General features: G+C 32.9%; 1 protein-coding gene across 4 annotated transcripts in view; it reads right to left on the reverse strand.

Annotated features, from left to right (window-relative positions):
- BRINP3 (BMP/retinoic acid inducible neural specific 3) overlaps positions 1-22,480 on the reverse strand; it is a 384,981-nt gene that overhangs the window by 180,325 nt on the left and 182,176 nt on the right. For all 4 annotated transcript variants that reach the window (XM_041773285.1, XM_041773288.1, XM_041773287.1 and 1 more), the window contains exon 3: positions 7,266-7,456. In XM_041773285.1, the coding sequence (XP_041629219.1) occupies positions 7,266-7,456 (191 nt within the window). The remainder of the gene's footprint in view (positions 1-7,265; positions 7,457-22,480) is intronic.

Below are 22,480 nucleotides of genomic sequence, written 5' to 3' on the forward strand. Positions count from 1 at the left end.
TGTTTATAGATTGGCTCTATTTTATGTTATCATTACTCTGCCCTTGGGTTAGTCTACAGACCTATAATGTATACCATTTCATCCAGACGAAAGCAAAACAAAACAACTATACATTTATGGTAGATGTCCTTCTGGTCATTCAATTTCCTTACACTGGAAAATCTTATTGTGAATGTCGGTTTTGCTTTTGTGTGAGTTTTACTTGTAAAGAAATGCTATTTAGTAGAAATCTTTCCCATAGGAATGCCAACGAAAACATAGATTAAATGTAATTGCTCGTAGGTTTTACTTTGGATGTGTGATTTTAATCCAAAAATGTTATCTTACTTTTTGGTAATAAGAGATCATGTTATGTCTTGGGCTAAAGTCTTATAATATTTTGGGTATAGCTCTTCTTTTGAAATTATATTTCAGTTTTTACAGTGTACTTTGCCCTCACCACTGATGATCAACCTTTCTTAGCTTAACATGTTAAAAGGTAAACATACTGATGAAATCTATCTTTCCACTATTATAGTGTTGCAGAAAAAAGTGTTTTAGAAACAAGCAGACATAAAAAAAATCAATCTGAGGAAAATAGGCTTCTGACAAGAAACAGAGCCAAATATCTAAACAGTAAAAACAGACATGTTGGCTTAACACCAATTGGCATCTGCAAGATATTATGAGAAGGAAATAACTAGTCTTATAGAGCTTTGACAAAGAAACATAATATGTTTTGCAAAATACCCCAAATGAAAGCATCTGACTTTATGATTATTAACAATTATCCCCCAAAAAGTCTGAAAATACCTTAAACAAAATTTCCCAGCTACCATAATGTTCTCTATAGAACAATGACATGGAAAAAGAGGAACTGGAAATAGAGTTTCCATGTCAGATGAAAGTGAATCTATCCTGAGTGAAACACAGTTAAGTCACCTCTCTTTTGAGTTGTTTACAGTGTTACAATGAACATTTTTGTTCCTTATATTATAGACTCCTGCTACTATTTTGGTAAGATTAATTTTCAGAAGTGAGATTTCTAGAATAGTTAAGAACACTCTAAATTTATATAGATACTCTAAACAGTTCAACCTTAATGTGCACATAAATCACCCAGAGATCTTGTTAACATGTAGATTCTGATTCATTAATCTGAGATGAAATCTGAGATTCTGCAGTTCTAACAAGCTCCAAGGTAATGCTGGTGCTGTTGGACCATGAACTACACTTGAGTAATGAGGCTCTAAACCACAGTAAAACTTATTATCAATTTAAATGTCTCTATTTGTCAGTCACCTATGTGTTTTCTTAAGGAAGGTGTTGGTTCTTTGCACTGTTACAGGTTAACTCAGTACATGCTTGTCAAACAACGGACAGATGATTTATCTACCTTGTCGAAGTGCTATAAGGTAAAGAGGAAAAAGAAAACATAATCAAATTTATAAAATACTAAAACGACATTTATCTTTTGACTTAGTTGCCAGGAATGTCATTATTAAAATCCATTGACATAGCAATTTTAATCCTAATTTCTTTTGTTTTATATTTATGACATTTATGTAAATGGTTTCAAATCCTTTTAGTAGATAACTGTCCTATAAAACATTAAAATTTAATTTACATTTCTGTTTTAAATTATGTTTTTAAAAAATTTTATCAGAGAAACATGAGAGATCAGGAGAGAGGGAAAGAGATGAGAGACAGATGGAGACAGAAACGGAGAGGAATAGGTACAACTGACTAATCTTAAGGATTATATCTTTACTTTTAAAAACCAGTGTGGCAAAAAAAAATAAAAAATAAAAAATAAAAAAAAAAAAACCAGTGTGGCAATTTTTTTTCCCTCTTCAATATCATTATTTTAATGATTCCCCGGGAAGAAGCATCAGAAAAGATTTCTTTGCTTTCAGTTCTTTTACTTAAACCAGCATATGCAATCTAATAGAGGAAATAATTCCATGCATTTTTAGTGAGTATTTCTATTTGCGTATGTTTTTAGTAGATTTGCTTCTTTAATTATGTTACAGTTAAACTAAAGCAAAAAGAACTGGTATTTGCTAAGAAGAGATCAAATGAAAATGAGAAACACAGCCATTAATCAATTTTGAAAGAAGGTAGTGTTTGATATAGAATTTAAAACTATCTGTGGACACTTCATACAGAATGTAATTTACATAGACAAAGGTGAGAATTGAGTATTTCTGAAATTAGATAAGGATATTTGGAATCTTACACTCATGGGGATGCAAGACAATTTTTAAAAATTCAATTGTTATTCTATCTATAGTGTATCATACTGCCTGACTTCTGACCTCTGTTCTTCTTTTTTTTAAGGTTTTATTTATTTATTCATGAGAGACACATAGAGGCAGAGACATAGGAAGAGGTAGAAGCAGGTTCCATGTGGGGAGCCTGATGTGGGACTCGATCGCAGGACCAGGATCATGCCCTGACCTGAAGGCAGACGCTCATCCACTGATCCTCCCAGGCGTCCCAGGACTCTGTTCTTCTTGAAAGAGATAACATATGCAAACAGTATATGGTAAAACTTGCAAGCTATTAAACTACTTTGCATCCATAGTGACTTTTACACTATGTGGTTATTGAGGTAGTATTTATTATTTTAAATAACTATGCTGGTAAGTTAATGCTACTGAAGACTTCAATCATGTATTTTTACATTCTAATAGTAAATAAAGTATATTCTTTATATAAATAAAATTATATATCTGATAAAGTTCTTAAGTTGAACGATATTCTAATAACAAGGTACATTCTCATAAGGAGCACTTTGAGGAAAAAAAATTAAAAAACTTACATATTAAAAAAAGTAACTATTTCCACCAAAAATTAAATTATCACTTTTAAAACTCTGTGCATTCAAAACCAGTAGTCAAACAGCATTTGTTTTTATGTTGCAGAGGGTGAAAAATATTTTCTAAAGTTGCAAATAAACAAATCTTAAGGTATTATCTATTTGCTCCTAGAATGAATTTTTATTTCTTAAAAATATCTCTATCAAGAAAAGACTACTTTTTCCTACACTCCTCTCTGAGGGAAAGTATTTTGTCCAAACAAACCTTGTCCCTGCATTCCTGACTCTTCCCACAGAAGTGCAGTGAGTTAACAGAAAGGCTGGTGTAAGAAAAGGACTGACATGAGTAACCCTGCCTCTTCCTCTTCTTCTTCAAGATGCGCCTGTTTGGAGAGAGCACAATCTTTGGTTTGTTCTTCACTGCGTTAAGCTTTAGAGAACCTAGGTTGATATGGGAGCCACCCATATGCTCCTGTGACCATGGGTGGCTCAGGGCTATAATGATGATTGCTTGGATGAGTCTGTGTATTACTGGAGATAAGGATTAGGTCCCTAATCTAAAATTATTATAAATATTTTGTTACAACATCTTACAAAATTTTAAGTAAAGTTTTGGTCTGAATCTTCCTTAGTCTTTTTGCCTTTTTCAATTGATCCAGAACCTGGGTTTGGTGCTTTATACTGGGCACCCTCCCTCTTCCCAGTCAACCCAGTAGTTTTAAGCTCTTTGTATTTTTTTTTCCTATTCAATCATTTTGTTGTTGTTGTTCTATATTCAGTACACAGACACTTATTTTTCAGTATTTGTCATATATTGTATTATAATGAAATATATTACAAAAACAGTCATGAAATATATTCCATAGCTAGAAATCAATATATCCCACTAGTGCAATCTTTTTCAAGATTGATTCTTCATATTGAGTAGCTTATTTTAGATATTTAAACAGTGATGGAGTTTAGATATCATTATCCAAATAGAAGCAAGCTGAATTACTATATTGATAAATAGTCTAGAAGCCATAAGATGAAATAAATGTGGAAAATGATATATATTGAAGAAAGTTTTTTATAATTTATTTTTCCCTATAGGGAGATAATTCAATCACTGGTTTTATATATCATAAAATATTCCATTAAAGGCTTCAAGTATGCTATCCAAAGTTTTATGTCTAAGTCAATAATATGATGTACTAAATAACTCAGGGGAAAAAAGACACTTTTTATTTATTTATTTTCATCACTTTAATACTGAGAGCATTTTACACAGCTCATTTTTTAAAATGTTTAAATTTAGTTGAAGATCATTACTTAGGAAACAAAAAATAACTGGCTTCTTAAGATGTTTGCTTATATACATGACATCCTCAGTGTGTTAGTATTAGAGTTATTACTTAGTTGATTAATAAGAGAGCAAGAGAGAGAATTAACTCCAGTTATACACCACAAATCTTATTTTTTTAATGCAATGATACAATTTCATGTTCAGCCAGGTAAAACATATAAGCTAAAATATATTATAGCAACAAAAAATGATTTAGTATAATTACAACAACAATATTTTTAAAATTGCCTGAGATCAACCTGATGTATATTTTAATTCGAAATAGTTTATATCCTTAAGCTACTTAATAATTTCAGGTATTTTAGTTAACTTATTAACATCACACAGCAGAGATTCCTGAAAGAAACTATACGTAACATTTAGAGGGTGTAAAAAAAAAAAAAAAAAAAGAATTTCAATAGAAAATACCAGGAATACTAGATGCAAGGACTAATCAGAAGTGAGGTGGCCAGGAAGCCTGGCAATTACATTTCTTTGCCTCCCTTACCCAACTCCATGATGTGCCTTTAAGAAAATGTTTGAATAAGACTTTTAAATAATTGAAGTAAAATAATCCTGGGAGAGCATATTACTATCATTGACTAATCAACCTGAAGAAATGATTTAACTCCACAAAGGATTTTTAGACCATGCTTATACAAACAAAAGACATACACAACAAAAACTAATCTGAAGGCCAGAATGTTGCATCTACAATGCCTAAACAATCAAAAAGTCATCGTAATTTTAGTATAAGGAAAAATATATCCATGAAAATCATCTGTATTTTTTTAATCTCTTTTGTCTTTTCTCTGTCACTTGCTTCCTTTCTTACTTGGAGAATATATTTTATGTTCTGAGATTCTTCTGGGTATCAGACATTGTCGACACAAACATGATGAAGTACAAGACCACTGAACTTTTCAAAGGAAGTTAAGGTAATAATTTAATTTTCACTTTTACTTCAGATTTTATTGCATTAATAATCATTGGCCTTACTAATTCATATAGACATAGCTTTCTCTGTCTGAATGAGTTTTTATAATTATTGGAATATTTTATAATTTTTCTATCCATAGTACTGTAATAACAATAACAATAACATAAATGCATTGCATATTTAATATTTTTTAAAGATTTTATTTATTTATTCATGAGAGGCACAGAGAGAGAGAGAGAGAGAGAGAGAGAGAGGCAGAGACACAGGCAGAGGGACAAGTAGGCTCCATGCAGGGATCCCGATGTGAGACTCAATCCGGGCACGACAGGATCACACCCTGAGCTGAAAGCAGACGCTTAACTGCTCAGCCACCCAGGTGTCCCGCATTGCATATTTAAATGATGCCATACATTGTGCCAAAAAGTATCTTCCTACATCAATTCCTAAATTGATGACAAAGATAGGAAAAGTTCCTGTTTTTAAGAAAACATGCAGAAATGACAAATAATAAGCCAAGAAACTAATAAATAAAATATTTCACATAAAAATTAATACTATGAAGAATCCAAAGACGATAATGAGGTAGTGGAGACTACTGGTGGACCACTGGGCACTATTCCTGGTAGAATGGACAGGAAGCCCTCCATGGAAAGTAATATTTGAGCAGAAAAATTGACCTGAATCATTTGAAGGTCATTGCGGCTGAAAAATAAAGTATTCTGAGAAGAAAAGTTGAGATCTGTGGCAAAAGCCAGTATCAAGCCATTCATATAGTGCATTATAAACTATTTCAAGACATTTGGATTTTAAGTGGCTAGTTACAGGTTTTAATTGACATACAGAGTAATTTGACCTGATCCAAGTTTTTTTTTTTTTTATTTTTTTTTTTTTTTTTTTTTTTTTTATCTATGATAGTCACAGAGAGAGAGAGAGAGAGAGGCAGAGACACAGGCGGAGGGAGAAGCAGGCTCCATGCACCGGGAGCCCGACGTGGGATTCGATCCTGGGTCTCCAGGATCGCGCCCTGGGCCAAAGGCAGGCACCAAACCGCTGCGCCACCCAGGGATCCCCTGATCCAAGTTTTTAAAAGATTCGTGTGGAGCGTGGACCTGAGGCATATTCTAGGAGAAACGATGACTTGGTCTAGGAATGTCTGGGTGGAAGTCAGAAAGCTTTGACATGGGATATATTTGGAAAAAAAAATACTGGCATGACTTATTGACAGACTGGACTGGCAGGTAAAGGAGAAAAAAGAGCCATCTTCAAAGATAGGAAAAATGAAAGACTAGTGGCCTTTTATGCCACCTCATCATTGGTATGACTCAGTTGGCCTGTATTCAGTAAACTTACTGAGAAACTCACAAGGAAGCAGGGAATCATCGTTTTCATGGTTTTCCTACTCAATTATTTAACTCCGTATACAATTATATTCAGTGCTCTTCAAGAGTGACACTCATTTCTAAATAAAATAGTTGAACATTATTAAAAGTCCTGCACAAAACTAAATATATGGAATTCTGGGATATTTATAGTTTAGGAAAATCCTATTTTTTTCTATTACTTTTCCTTCTCAAATATCACCTAAATGTATTCAAAATACTGAATTATATATCACCATGATAAAACATATTTAAAAATAATAAAACCACAGATTTATTTTTTACAAATTCATAAATTAAAGAAGTACATTATTAATATCTACTTTTACATTATGGGTCATAAGTGATATTTATTGATCATTCTCTCTATATTATGTATCAACCACAATCAGAAATACTAAAATAGTCCTAAAAAATGTAATTTTAGATCTTTCATGTTTACTTCAGGAAACTTTTCCTGCTCTCTGTAAACAGAAGTGATGACTTCCACCTGTGACATGACTGTTTATTATTCATTTTTTGGAACAAACTTTGGCACGTCACCTCACACTACAGAGTGCAATAGCTATGACTGTATTTAATGCATGCTATTATATTATAAATTGCCTTTAGGCAGGAACTAAGTAATAACCATTTACTTTACCATTGTGAACACCATAGAAGGTGTCTAGTAATAACTCAATAAATGTATTGAATATATTAGTGAAAAATTCTAGGCCTACTCAAACTGAAGTTATCTGGATTAATCAACACATTTTTACCTGATTTTTACAGTTTTATGCACAAGCACACATAGACACAAATATTTTCAAAGAATCGTACCTCCCAGAGTTGCAGATAGCAAGAAATGGGTCCCATATTTCTTGATAAGATTTTCTGTGATTTGCTGAAGAGTAGGTCGACGTCCCAGAAGTCTTATGTTGCGGAAGAATTCAGGAGCAAGAGGCAGAGGGGAGCCAAGGAAATTTCTTCTCTCAACTGCAAGATTATTTACTTTCCAGCGGCCAAACTCCCTGAAAAGCAAATTTATTTTTATTCATAAACACATAATCTATCTGAATATTTTCATTTGAAAAGTTCACTCGGTAGTTTGCTGGGGTCACCACATTACGATGAGTCTGGCCTGTAATAATACATCATGTACTATGAGTAGGAGAAGCAACATTTATAATTTATGTAACTGGAGTGAATATTCTGAAACCAAATCATATAAAGGAAAAAATAAGCCACTTAAAAGAAATAGCTTCCACTGATTTTTTCCCAATGAAAGATACTCATAAACATGGTTTCGTTATGCATAGAATATGAATGTAGAGCTATTTAAAAAATCACTAAGGTAATACTTTATTGTTTTTTAAGGGAAATTGAAAAAAGAGAATCAATTTATTTTCATAACTCTAATGATTTTTTTCTCTATTCATTTTAGAGTGGGACCCTGTAAAACTTCAAGAATATCATGGAGCTGTAGAAGAATTAAAAAAAAATGATCAAAAGAGAAACACTTTTTTATAAGAGTAATTGTTTACAATCTATTTTGAAGCCTATATTCAACTTGATTAGCAATTTCTCAAGATGCAAAATGACTTTTCAGGTGGATTTGGCCAAATCGAAATGGAAGCTATAGTAATAAATGATTTATACATTTAAACAAAGATTTACCAATTTATATTGAGTTAAAGTCAACTCAATAATACTTTAGCAAAGAACTATGGTGAACTGTATCCCCTGATTAACTGTTTAGATTTTTTTCTGATGAGTGGTCTGATTAAAACCTCAAATACCTTCTTCCTGAGGGAAGAATTCCCTCTACCAGGTCTAATACTCCCAGGTGTGTTATTTTACTCAATTACTATCTAGCAAATAAAATATTGAATAAATATTGTATAAATATGTGCCATATTTATTTATATTTTTTCCTCCAAAAAATGTCTGCAGTGTACCAATGAACAGTGAATGATACAGATACATCAGTGAACCAGACCAATACTGTCCATGTCCAAATGGAGCTCACATTCTATAGAAAGTTTTAAAAGTAAATACGACAAAGACATTAAATTTTAAACAAATGTCAGAGTATTTTAAGTGCTGAGAGGTACCACAGACAGCCTGCTTTGGTAAGCTATAGAGCTGTAGGCAGTGGGCCCTATGTTACTTTAAGTGACCAGAGGAGGCAACTCTAAAGAGGTGATATTTAATATTTAAGCAGTCACTGAACGAAAGAAAAAAGTTGCTGAAGGAGAGAAGGCAGGGAAAAGATTTACACAGGATAATGAAGAACAATAAATAGTGGCAGGACAAAGACCCCTACCCTTGACAGAGTCTCAACTATGAATATATTTCCTTCATGTGACACACATTTGGCAGCCAAACAATCCACTTGGTCTTTTAGATATTAATTATAAGGTAAGGTTCATTCAAGAATCTAGGGAAGACTTCAGCGTGAGAATAAGTCAACCTAGTGTTTTGTTTCATTGAGAAGCTATTGCTGTATCCTCTATAAATCAGCTAATAAAATGGTTTGATTCTACCAATGGCTCTCAAACTTCAGCACCTATTAGAGTCATTTGGAAACTCCACACCACAGTTTTGTTTGTTTGTTTTTAAGATCTTGTTTATTTATTTATTTGAGAGACAGAGAGCAAGAGAGAAAGGGAGAGAGAGAGAGAGAACAAGCAGGGGAGAGGGAGAAGCAGGCCTCCCACCAAGGATACATGACAGGGAGCCGGATGTGGGGCTGGATATCAGGACTCTGAGATCATGACCTGAGGCAGAACTGCTTAACTGCTTAATGTACTGAGCCATCCAGGCACCCCCACCCCAGTGTTTTCTGATTCAGTAGGTTCGAAGTGGGTGCACTTTTAAACAAGCAATGCTAATGTTGCTATTTGGGAAAAAAATCTGTTAATTAGATAATTTGATATATTGTCTTTAGCATTTTCTCAAAGTGCTCTTTTTTCAAATATGAAGGGTTTTTGGAGATACATTGTTGGATTTATTAATTCATGCTTCCTCAGAAAAGGGTACAGATGTCTTTCATCTTTCAAAACCTGGGTTTATATTAATCATTTTTATGTCTCCTTTTATAAAAAATTTACATGAACTGATTATATATGATTATATATATGTATAATATATAACATTATACTATATATGCTTTGTATAATATATAACATATAATGTTATAAATATATAAAATATAATATATTTTGAAATATACTAAACATGTATGATATATGTATGTTACATATCACATATGTGACAATTATATATATTTATATATATATACATTTAATTACATGCATAATGTATTATAATCATAATGTACTACCTATTACATATAATGTATGCAAGTATAATATACTTATGTATCTCATTTATGTAAGTATATATTCAAAATTGTGAAGAAGGGCATTTAAATAAAACACTTAAGTTTTAATATTTTGTGATATATCTAAAGGTACATAATCATATAATGCTTGTAAGAAATTATTTATTAAACCATGATCTAAATAATAGTTGCCCAATTCCAAACTTTGTAGGCTTACATCAAAGATGTATTTTTTTTTAATTGCTGAAAAAAGTTTATAATTTTGTCAAGGGAGTGACATAACTTGAACCTAAAATTAGAGTGTATCTTTTTCAATGGTTTAAAGTGCTAAATTTATAAACTCATATGCATGTATAATAGACTAACATGTGGACAACTAAGAGAATAAACTGGACTTGGAATAACCAAGAAAACTGACTCAATTGTGATATTTTACATACCATATAAACTCTTTTTAAATCACGAAGTATTTCATGCTAGATGACTGTGAGTAATTACATATTTAAAGAGTGCAATTCTAGTTTTTCTTGTCTTTAACAATTTGTAAATATACAAATAAAAACCCATGATCTATTCTGACCTAATTTACTTTCTTTAGTTTGGTCCTCTTAAATTTGGCCAAAAAAATAGATATAATATGAAAGAGCTATAGTAAATTTGTGTCATTTTCTGAAATCAGTTTTTAACACTAATTTTAAGAAAATGTATTAATTGTTCACTATTATTACCATTACCAGAAATGTGTAAGTCTTGTAGATGAATGTAAGAAAAACCCTGACCTCAAGGGCTCAAAGATTACATTAAGCAAGATAAACTATAAATGATTGCATTTCATTGAAGAACTTTAAAATATTTTGGGGGCAAAAATGCAACTGTGCAGTAGGTTATTTAGCATAATTACTCTACCCTATTTATCACTATTCTTTAACATAAGTAATCTAACTTATTTTGAATATGTTTTCTCTTCCCCTAGGTTTTCAGACCATGTGAAGCTACAGAGCCTAAAACTGTGAAGGACTTTCCAGGAAGCTTTCTTCAGCTATTAGGCGCTTTTTATTACCTTAATCTGTAAGCCCTGATTAAGTTTATAATTTCAATTTACCTTCTAACATTTTAGTTGGACAAAACACTTTGCCATCCTATCTGATTATTCTTTCTGTCACACAACAACCAAAAGTAGAGGACAACTTTTCGAGAGTATTGCTACAGTAAGACTAATATTAATAGAAATTAACCAGACAACTAATTTAATTAATTAATTAATATTTAAAACCCCCATTATTGTTAATGAATATAATGAATTATTTTCTTGTCTTGAGAGCTCTATCTGAAATTCTCCTACTCCCTCTGCCTGTGTCTCTGCCTCTCATGAATAAATAAATAAAATAAATGAAATTCTTCTCCTAGTCTTTCTGTTATATTTTATATGAAAAATAGAATAATATATTACACTTATATTGTGTATATCCAAAAAGTATAATTTTGTGTGTGTAAAAAATATAAATGTTGATCTGAGATCTCTCATTTCCACTCTCCACTTTATTGGTTTATATTATAATGATACATGATCACTATGATCGTCTCTACTGATTTTTGGTGAAAACCCAAAGAGAAAGAGAAATAATTCTGAGAAGTGGTAAGAAGCACTTTAAGTAAAGGATGTCAACTCTGGACAGTTAAGTACCACACTGTGAGTAATAAACATATAGGTATGAATACAGATACTCAGTGTCTCTTCATCCTGGGCACAGGATAAGATTGCAGTTACTAGTCTCCTTTAAAATCAGTGTGGCCATGTGGCTTACTTTGACTTCTAAAGCATGCATGTGCATGGTTATGCTGGTCCATCAGCCTGGGATCCTAGTAAACGATGATGATTCAAATCCCCATTCCCCAATCCCACTCCTGCAGCTTATTGGGATGAGCAAGCTCATGAACTAAAAAATATTTTTATGCAAAGATATCAAGATCATGGAGTTATTAGTTGGTTTATTTGCTTGTTTTCCAGTCATGTAATCTAGTGCATCATAAGCAACATAGAGTATCTTGACTTCGGTGTAACTTGAGAAGGCAATAAGGAACTGGTTGTATATAAATTGGAAACTTATAGGTGCAGTCTTTGTTTTCCTTCCTGAAGATAAAATTCACCTCAGTTGCAACTAGACCAAGCATTCATTAAATTTTGGAAAAACAAAGCAATGGAATGCTGAATTAAAAACATGCTGTCGGGTATGATTATCATAATGAGAGCATTTTACCTAAAGGATCTAAGAATTCCATCCAGATTCATTATGTTTACATTAAATAAGAACACTGCTGCATCTAACTGAAGGCTCCATTCTACCTGAAGCCTTCACAGTACATAAATATCTTTCCATCATAACCTTTGGAAGTCTTTAAATGAAATAGGCACAATCATTAGAGCTTAATGTAACTCAGCCCCTTTAGAAGCAGCACTATTTTGTAGAACACACAAATGGGCTATAAACAGTTCAGCCAGAACATTACTTTGAAAATGTTTTTGTTGGCTCTAAGAAGCTTCTATTAGTTGATTAAGTTGTATGTTTGCCTGCTAAAAATTCTGACTTGCAGGCATCTATTATTATGTATGTCTATGTAATGCTTACTTTTCTACAACAATATTTATTATAATTTTATCTGTACCCATCTCATGTAAAAGGTTGGAAAACCAGAATGACATCAACAAATTCCATTTAAATAATGATTACATCATTGCCATATTGCTATAGGCCTTTCTTATTAGTATTTAAATTCTATGTGAATACATAAATGTACTCAGGTATTTAATATATATTAACTACCATAATTTTTTTTAAATTACACATAGATATATATATCCAGTTCCTGAAAAATATAGAATCCACCACTGTTGATAATTCAATACCAGAGGAAAATCAGTATTAAAAGCATTGACAAGGGCAGCCTGGGTAACTCAGCAGTTTAGCACCGCCTTCAGCCCAGGACATGATCCTGGAGACCCGGGATCGAGTCCCATGTCACGCTCCCTGCATGGAGCCTGCTTCTCCCTCTGCCTGTGTCTCTGCCTCTCTCTCTCTCTCTCTCTCTCTGCGTGTCTCTCATGAGTAAATAAATAAAATCTTAAAAAAATAAAAAAATAAAAACCTTGACAAAATCAGAAGATGCATCTGCTGAAAAGATTCACCCATAACTACTAATTTACAATAAATAAAGTTGCTTCTCTAAGTCATAAGAGGCTATTATTATATTATTTTTCACAATACTATATTTGTTGACTTGTAATTTTAATTCTTTCAATATTAATTAAATTTGTGTACACAACACAATATTAAACCAAAATATATTACCCAAGCACTAATCTATGGCAAATTCAGCATAAGAATCATAAATTGATTTGCCAATTTTTAGTAGCAATAACTTTCTAATTGCATCTGTAAGATCATACTGATCCTTAAAAATGCCACTAATAATCAATACTAGCTCCCCATAATTCTATTATGTGTAACTGATACATATAAAAATGGTTCTTTGAACGTTCTTTCTTTTTTGCATCTCACAGAGATGCTGTTTTCCATTTGGCCAGTAAAAGGGAAATGTTCCTAATGGCCTGGATGACTGTAGCTCTGAAGCTAGTGTTTCTAAGGCAGCTGAATGCTAAGCAGTTGGCAGGGTAAAGAATCCACTTTCTTTAGTCCTCCTGCCCCTTGATACAAAACAACTTTAAAAAAAAATTAACAGTAGCGAGTTTTTAAAGCTTGCGCAGTATTTTTGGATGAGGCTACGGATTTAGCACAATGAACCTAAGCAAATAAAATACCGAAAGAAAAAGACCAATGAAAAATATGACTTATGTACAATAGGTACATGCAAGATTTTTTTTTCTTAGATTCCATTTACTTATCCATGAGAGACTCAAAGAGAGAGGCAGAGACACAGGCAAAGGGAGAAGCAGGCTCCCTCTGAAAAGCGTGATGTAGAACACGATCCCAGGACCCCAGGATTATGACCTGAGCCAAAGGCAGATGCCCAACCACTGAGCCACCCAGGTGCCCCTACATGCAGGATTTTAGGAAGCACCATTAATGAGGGTAGTATTTTGAAAGAGTTGACAACACATAGTAGATTAGAAAAGTCAAATCAGCAGGATTGAAACTAAATATTACCCCGACCCCTATAAAGCCACAAGGATTAATTGTAGGTATAGCTGCTTCTCTGTATCATTGAATTAAATAAAATGGAGGCAGGGTTATAGAAGATTTTGTAAAGAATGGTTGGTTGCTTATAATATATATTTCTAATTATTTTAAAAAATGCTAAATTTTCAAGGCTATGAAATAACTGAAAATTAATTTTATCTCATATAGCTTTAAGCTATTTTCTGCAATTTAATAGATAGGGTGTATTAAATTTTTTAAAGATTTTATTTATTTATTTGAGAGAAAGAGAGAGAGAGCACGAGCAGGGGCATAAGGGAGAACAGGCTCCCCCTTGTCCTGGGAGCCAGATGGAGGCCTTGATCCCAGGACCTCAATTCCTGAACCCTGGGATCATGACCTGAGCAAAGGCAGATGCTTAACTGACTGAGCCACACAGGCACCCGGTTTTATTAAAATTTTAAGGGAAATGCCACAAATTCAATTACTATAGTAAACACCATTATTCCCAAAGGTAACTCATTTTGTAGAAATATAAGGCTACTACATGCTGTGCTTACACAGATATATACATAATATAGTAATTTATTATTTACATCCAAATTAAGCTACTCTTTTAAGCAGAATTTTTTCTGATATAAAACATATACATACATGCTGTCAATGAAGGACTTTCTAAGTTGAAGAAAAGGAATTAAGTAAAAGAAAAAGCTTTTCTAAATTTTGGGACTATAGTTTTAACAGTAACATCTGTTACAACTTATCAAAATTCTTTATCAATCACATTAGAGAGATTTGGTAATTATTAAGCAGTGTAGACAAGCCAAGGGCAGATACAACGGAGCTAAAATAAAATACACTGACCCTTTCTGAAACAAGAAATAAACAAATATGAATGTCCCTTTTACTTGTATGTATAATTTAAAAGGTGTTTATCTTGACTAATTAGTGAAAATGTTTGCATTTCACACATTAATTTAAATATTTTAGGGAGGCAAATGTTTTAATTTTTCAAAAGAGAATAGATTTAGAAGTCAGCTGAAGTTTCAAATCCCACCCTCACCAAGTCAATTCACAAATTTCTAAGTCCTGTGAATTTTGGCAAATTCTTAATCTTATTGACATAAAGTCATTTCACATAGGAGCATACATTTAATAGTACTAACTCTGTAGAGCTTTAAAGAAGCAGAATGTAACACTTAACCAAAATGGTACAGGGGACATAGTTTACCTCTTAAGCAAATTTTGGTGTATGCTTGAGTCATGAATTTTTATCCTAGGATGTCAATTTTTTAAATATTATAAACCTTGATCAAGGTAATAATCCTTAGTGGAGCTAATCAGTAATATTAACAAAATAACTTATAAATGAAGCCATACTCAAAGAATTTATTTTAAATTTTGAGGGATAGTAAAACGCCTAAGTGGCTCAGCTGGTTAAGTAAGTGCCTGACTTCATTGCAGCTCAGGTCATGATCTCAGGTTTGTGAGATGAAGCCTGGAGTCAGGCTCTGTGCTCAGTCCAGAGTCTGCTTGAGATTCTCTTTCTCCCTCTCCCTTTGCTCCTCCCCTTTCTCGGATACTTTCTCTCTCTCTTCTTTCTCAAATAAATAAAAAAAAAAAATCTTTTTTTTTTTTTTAAAAAGAAGCTACAAACTGCTTTCCTTTGTCCAGAAAAATCATTGCCAAAATAATAGTTACCTGCTAATGAAAAATTAATCTGTTTTGTGGTAATGTCTTTAAACATTTAAGCAAAAACCTCATTAAGATTTCTTTATGGTGGTCCAATCTCTAACTTAAATATTGGATCAAATATACACAAACCATGGATTATGACAAGTAGCTAATCAATTAAATATTTGAACTTAAAATAAGTTACAAATTCATATTCTGTTTCATTTCATTAACTCGAGGTAAAAACGTAAAATCAAAGGTCATTCTCTTTTAGAGTAATTGCAATTTTTAGAGACAGTGAATATAAATTGTTAATCTATTTAATGAAATTTTTCCATAATAAAAATTAGTTTTAAATAGTAACTCAATTTAATATAATACATATTTTTCTTGAAAAAATTTTAAAATGGCTTAAAGAAAACTCTTCTTAAAATGTTATGATTTTTCTTACATAGTTAAGGGAACTAAACTTGCTATTAATTTTACGTCTCATGCATCAACATGTGGAAGAGAGTCTGGATATGGCCTTTTATGACAAATTTTCACAACAAAACTGCACACTCTTAAATTTACAAGGTGTAAATTATTATTGCTCAAATTAAAACCTTTCAGCCTGTATCAGGCTTGAGTTGTCTGTCAAATATCATTTTATACAAAACAAAAAATAAAAAACAAAAACAACTTGTGAAACATAAACTGGCAATGTCACATTTCTCTGGATATTACCGTTAGAATTTATGGATTACAAAATGAAACCTATTATCTAACAAGCACTTAGTCTTTCTGTCTTTAAGCCTGAGATTTATATAAAATAAATTTGTTAACTATCACCTACTATACAGACTTCAAAGACACCAATATTAATCACACGGGGAAACTGCAGTCATATTTACCACGCCAATCCAATCCTCAACTAGGGTTATATATACTTATAGTTGAATATTCTTTCCTTCCTAGAAATTAGTGTATTTATGGAGTTACTTGATTAATATCTCCCTCTTTCTTTGTGCAATAGGCTCAACATAGATGCTTTATTTTTATGGACATGTATTCTTAAGACTCAGATACATGACCCATAGTAATCACTCAATAAATGCATACTGAATCAACAAATGAGTAATGTTCTCTTTGAGCTAAAATGAAATGACTATATAAGTAAGATAAAGGTGGGGTTTGTGACTTGCAAGCAAACACCATAGCTACAATTCACAGAAAACCAAATCTACTGTAACAATGTGTTCCTCAATCATGCTTTTTGATTGTTCAAATGACTGAGGGAAGGTAGGAGTTAACTGCTCCTGCTAAATGGAGAATCATTAATGACTCTGGAACAACTTACTTCTGCTAAATCTAATATATACAAATATTGAGTGGTGTCCCAGTGGCTCAGTGGGTTAAGTGTCTGCTTTCAGCTCAGGTCATGATCCCAGGGTCCTGGGATAGAGCTCCCAGTCAGAGTCCCTGCTCAATGGGAAGTCTGCTTCTCCCTCTCCCTCTGTGTGTGTGTGCAGTCTCTCTCTCACTCTCTCTTGGTCTCTTGCTGTCTTTCTCAAATAAATAAATTAAATCTTAAAAAAAATAAATATTGAGAAGAGTGTTAACGATTGTCTGTAAGTGCAATAAAATATATAGCGGCAGTGTTCATAGCCTCAGTTAGTTAATGCACTTTGAGGAGAGTAGTCCTGCTATTTCCATTATGAGAAGATGTTTAATTTTTCACATCTGTGTCACTGATACGGTAAGGGAAGACTGATTTATACAAATTCAATTCCCATCTCACCAGGGAATAAATAAATACAGAAAGTATAAGTTGATTAGCTTCTTCTTAACACCATTAAATATATATATATATAATATTATAAATATATATAATATTATAAATATATATAGATAATATTATATATATATATTTACCCATTAACAGGCAATAAGTTTAAAGTTAAAGTTTGGCAGGCAAAAAGCAAAATTTTCATACTAATGATAATTTATTTTTTTTTATTTTTTCAAAACTATTTATCTTATTTTTTTTATAAATGTATTTTTCTTGGTGTTCAATTTTCCAACATATAGAATAACACCCAGGGTTCATCCCATCAAGTGTCCCCCTCAGTGCCCATCACCCAGTCACCTCCCAACCCCACCCATCTCCCCTTCCACCAAGCTTCGTTCGTTTCCCAGAGTTAGGAGTCTCTCATGTTCTGTTTCCCTTTCTGATATTTCTCACTCATTTTTCCTCCTTTCCCCTTTATTCCCTTTCACTATTTTTTATATTCCCCAAACGAATGAGACCATATAATGTTTGTCCTTCTCTGATGGACTTATTTCTCTCAGCATAATGCCCTCCAGTTCCATCCACTTGAAAGCAAATGGTGGGTATTTGTCATTTCTAATGGCTGAGTAATATTCCAAAAATTTAAAATTTTGACTGGCAAAGAACCTTTACCTTAATATAACATTTGGAAAGATAATCTTGTGTTTCAAGCAAATAATCTGTGAGGTTTAAGCTATTGCACTGTGAAGTACATGCTCTCTCACGTGCTTTCAGTGAGTGAGTGAACTTTGGTGGTAGTTATTCCCCCAACCTAGCAAAAGGCTGAATCCAAGGGGATTTGACTCCAAAACCGATGCCCTTAACTTCATTGTAGATTAAGACCAACTGGAATTGAAAAGTGGATATTAACAGTAATGTATGATCTGTGTGTGTTTGTGTGTGTGTGTGCGTGTGTATGATGGTGGGATCTGTGGAGAGTATATGATGAAAGAAGGAAATAGAGATAAAAATATAGAAAGGAGGGGTAGGGGAAAAATCAGGAGGAGTTTAGCAATCATATGGGGAATAATGTGAAAAATATTATTATAGTGTTAACATAAATTAATATAAATATAATGGAAGGAACATGTCAATTATAGATTAATCCTGTATTATCCTACCAGTTATCTGAGAAACAGAGAGCTTAAATATCTGCTTGGTAGAAGGAGCTAAATAAACCTAGGGAGTAATTCATATTTCTTGGAAGAGGATGGTAGACTGGTAAGAACTGAGTAGTTAGAGAGTTTTATGATCAATTCCTTTTACAGGAGACACAGTAAATAGTACATAGTCCAAACTCCATATTCAAAAGCGTAGAGAATGAAAGCCTCAGAGAGAGAAACACAGATGGTAAGAGGAGAAATACATTCTTAGATGGAATCATCAAGCAGTGTTGAGGGAACTAAAGGATGAAATTGGGAAGCTGATGGGAAAATTTGTTATATCCAACAAGCACCAAGCTGAAGGATGCCAATAAGACTTGAGCCCATGAGAAGGGTCCTGGAGATGCATAATGTTCTGTAAATCCATAGGGAACCTTGAATTCTACAGTCAAAAGTTAACATCACCAAACATAAAAGTAAACAGCTCACTATAAGAAAAAGAAATCATGATTTCTACAAAGGGATATTAGACCTGATCACTTTACTGTAATTAGTTTCAATAAAAAATAAGCATGTAAAAATTAATATAATCTATTGATTCTTTAAAAAAGTCTCCTTCTTAAAATTTGCTTTAAAAAAAACAGGTGGCTAAAGTGTTTCATAGTTCAAAACACTTACATTTGGAAAAAAAAATCCATCCAAATAATGGAGATATCTGGAAAGAAAGATTAACCACAACAACAACAAAAATCAATCAGGTGTGCTACTTAATTAATATGCTTTGTAAAGAGATAAGCTATATTCAACGAAAATGTGTTGTTGTACCTAGAAAAGGAAGAATAGTTCAGCCAGATACAGGGGGCAGACTTCTAAAAGAAAAAAAAAAAGGAAACCCCTGGAACCTCAGAAAGTTAAAACTGAGCATGCATAATATTTGGTTAAAAGAGAAGAAAGAGACTAATAAAGGATGTATCTGTGATGATAGTGGAAGACAGCACATTGATAAATATAGGAATCACTAAATACATCTTTAGAGGTCTTTATTACTTCATTGTTGACACTGAAAAGGAAATGGATCCATAAAATTAAAATACTGATGAACCTGAAAAACTGTATCACAGAAAGTCACTCTATGTGACAAAGGAAAATGGAAAATAAAAATATGAAATAATAATCAAAGAAGTATCCAAGGAAAATTTCCCAGAATGAATGGAGATGGAGAAAGAGTGGGAATGGGATCAACCTGAGGACACTATGGGGAAAAGAGAGAGGAAACAAAAGGGAAAATAAAAAGAGATTTATACTATCTTAAAGGAAGTCAAAGTATTTTCTCTAGATTTTATTTATTTATTCATGAGAGATACAGAGAGAGAGAGGCAGAGACACAGGCAGAGGGATAAGCAGGCTCCATGCAAGGAGCTCGATGTGGGACTCCATCCCAGAACTCTGGGATCATGCCCTGAGCCAAAGGCAGAAGCTCAACTGCTAAGCCACCCAGGTGTCCCAAGAAGTCAAAGTTATCTTCTAGATCTCACCTGAACATTACAGGATTGATAAAAACAAATGAAACTGCTTATATAAAACTGATAGTTTCCAACTTCCATTTTTTACCCAATCAAACCATCAGTTTGAGTTGTTTTGTTTTGTTTTTAGAGGGAGGGAGAGAGAGAGAGAGAGAGAGAGAGAGAGACCAGAGGCAGAGAGAGGCAGAGAAAATTTGAAGTAGCCTCTACACTCAGTGTGAAGCCCAACACAGAGCTCTATCCTGTGACCCTGAGATCATGACCTGAGGTGAAATCAAGAGTTGGTCACTCAACTGATTGGGCCACCCAGGCTCCTGACTTTTCTTTTTATAGATTACTTCAAAATATCAATGACTTTAAAAAATAGTCAATATTCTGAATCACAAGTATAATGAAAATAGGAAAAGAATACATTACTGATGAACATCACAAATAAAGGCAAGAAATTCATGACATTTCAATATATAGTTAGCATTAAATTTATATTCATGGACACTTTAGGTCCAATAGTGATTTCTATGATGAAAGATAAGAAGAAAACTAGTGGACATTTACTGATAAATTTTTATATGATAAATGTTAAGTGTTGTTCTCTTACTTTCATATACAATCTTAGTATAAGTGTCAACTAAAAAGTCAAATGCCATACTGACACATGAAAATTTGGGGTAGGAAGATTTAGGGAAGAACACTTGCATGAACATAGAACTCTAATTTTCAATTGATTTGTTTTTCACCTAGTTAATCTCTGGTTACAGAGGGTCTCCACCTCCTGCAGAATAAATTCAGTTGCTAAACTTCAATTTGAGTAGTTGATGGTTTTGAAATGGGCAGCAGTTTCACTTCCAGGGTGATAGCTTTCCCAGAGCTCTTTCCTGTAAGTCCATAGACACAGCTCAATTGTCCAAGATTGTCTCCTGTCTTTAAGATAAATGGCTGCATTGGAAAATTGATACCTAGAAAATTGGAGCACTTTTCATCTTGGCATGAGTTAATTCATTGATTAGATATTTATTGAACATCTATCATATTCCAGAACTGTTGCTAGATACTAATGATGCACTTCTTACTCTTACTAACAGAACAAAGAGGTGAGAAATTTTCAGTACTTTGGCATAGTGCTTATTTGATCTGGGTATTCTATGTACACCTAAGGTTTAAAAAAGAAAAAAAAAAGATTAATTAGATACTTCAATTTCATACAATAATAGTAATCATCTGGTATAAATCACCTGGTATTCAATAAATACAACTTGTATGAATGAATGAATGAATGAATGAATGAGTTTTTGAACACAATTATTTTTTTTAATTTTTTTTAAGATTTATTCATTTTTTTGAGAGAGATAGAGAAAGCAAGCAGGGGGAGGGGAAAAGGGAGAGGGGGGAAGCAGAATCCCAGCTGAGTGGGGAGTCCAATGCAGGGCTTGATTGCACAACCCTGAGATCATGACCTGAGCTGAAATTAAGAATCTGACTCTTAACCAACTGAGCCACCTAGGTTCCCTTAAGTACAATTCTTAATATGATTAAGATGACTGATATAACGATTTCTTATTAAAGGGTTAATTATGTGATAATGGTAAGATTCCGATTCACATGTAAAAAATAATAGAGAAATCATAGATTCTTTTCCAGTTTCCTCCAAAGGTTACATCTTACAACACTATTGTAAAACATCACAACTAGGGTGTTGGCATTGGCATGGTCAAGATACAGAACATTCCCTTCTCCACAAGGATCCTTCATATTGCCCTCTTTTTGATGCATACACATTCCTCTTGACCCCCAAATTCCTGTCAAACACTAATCTCTTCTTGACTTCAATAATTCTATCATTCTAACAATGCTATATAAATGGAATCATACAATGTGTAACCTACTGACATTGGCTTTTTATTACTCAGAATAATGCCCTGGAGATTAATTGAAGTTGTGGCTGGTATCAAAATTTGTTTGCTTTTGTTGCTGAGTAGTATTGCATGGTATAACTGTATTAATTTGTTTCACCATTCATCTATCGAGGGACATATCTAGGTTGTTTCCAGGTTTTGGCTACTACAAATAAAAATGTCATAAACATCTGTGTACAGGTTTTTCCATACCCTGTCTTAATTTCTTTGGGATAAATGCTCAGAAGTGAAATTGCTGGATTATATGATGACTATAGCATTTTACATTATCAGGGCCAATGTCTAAGTGAAGCAGTCTCTCCACGTCCTTTCTAGCATTTGTTGTATTTTCTTTTTATTTTAGCTGTTTTGATAGATATGTAGTTACATTGCATTGGAATCAATTGATTTTAATTTGCATCTTTTTAATAGCCAATGATAGATAGAACCCATGTGTTCATGGGTTCGTTTGCCATGTGTGTAATCCTCCTCACTAAATATCTAGTCATATACTTTGCAAATATTCTATCTGGATTTTTAATGATTAATTTTG

This window comes from Vulpes lagopus, chromosome 11 (genome assembly GCF_018345385.1).
Source record: "Vulpes lagopus strain Blue_001 chromosome 11, ASM1834538v1, whole genome shotgun sequence".
Lineage (NCBI taxonomy): Eukaryota > Metazoa > Chordata > Mammalia > Carnivora > Canidae > Vulpes > Vulpes lagopus.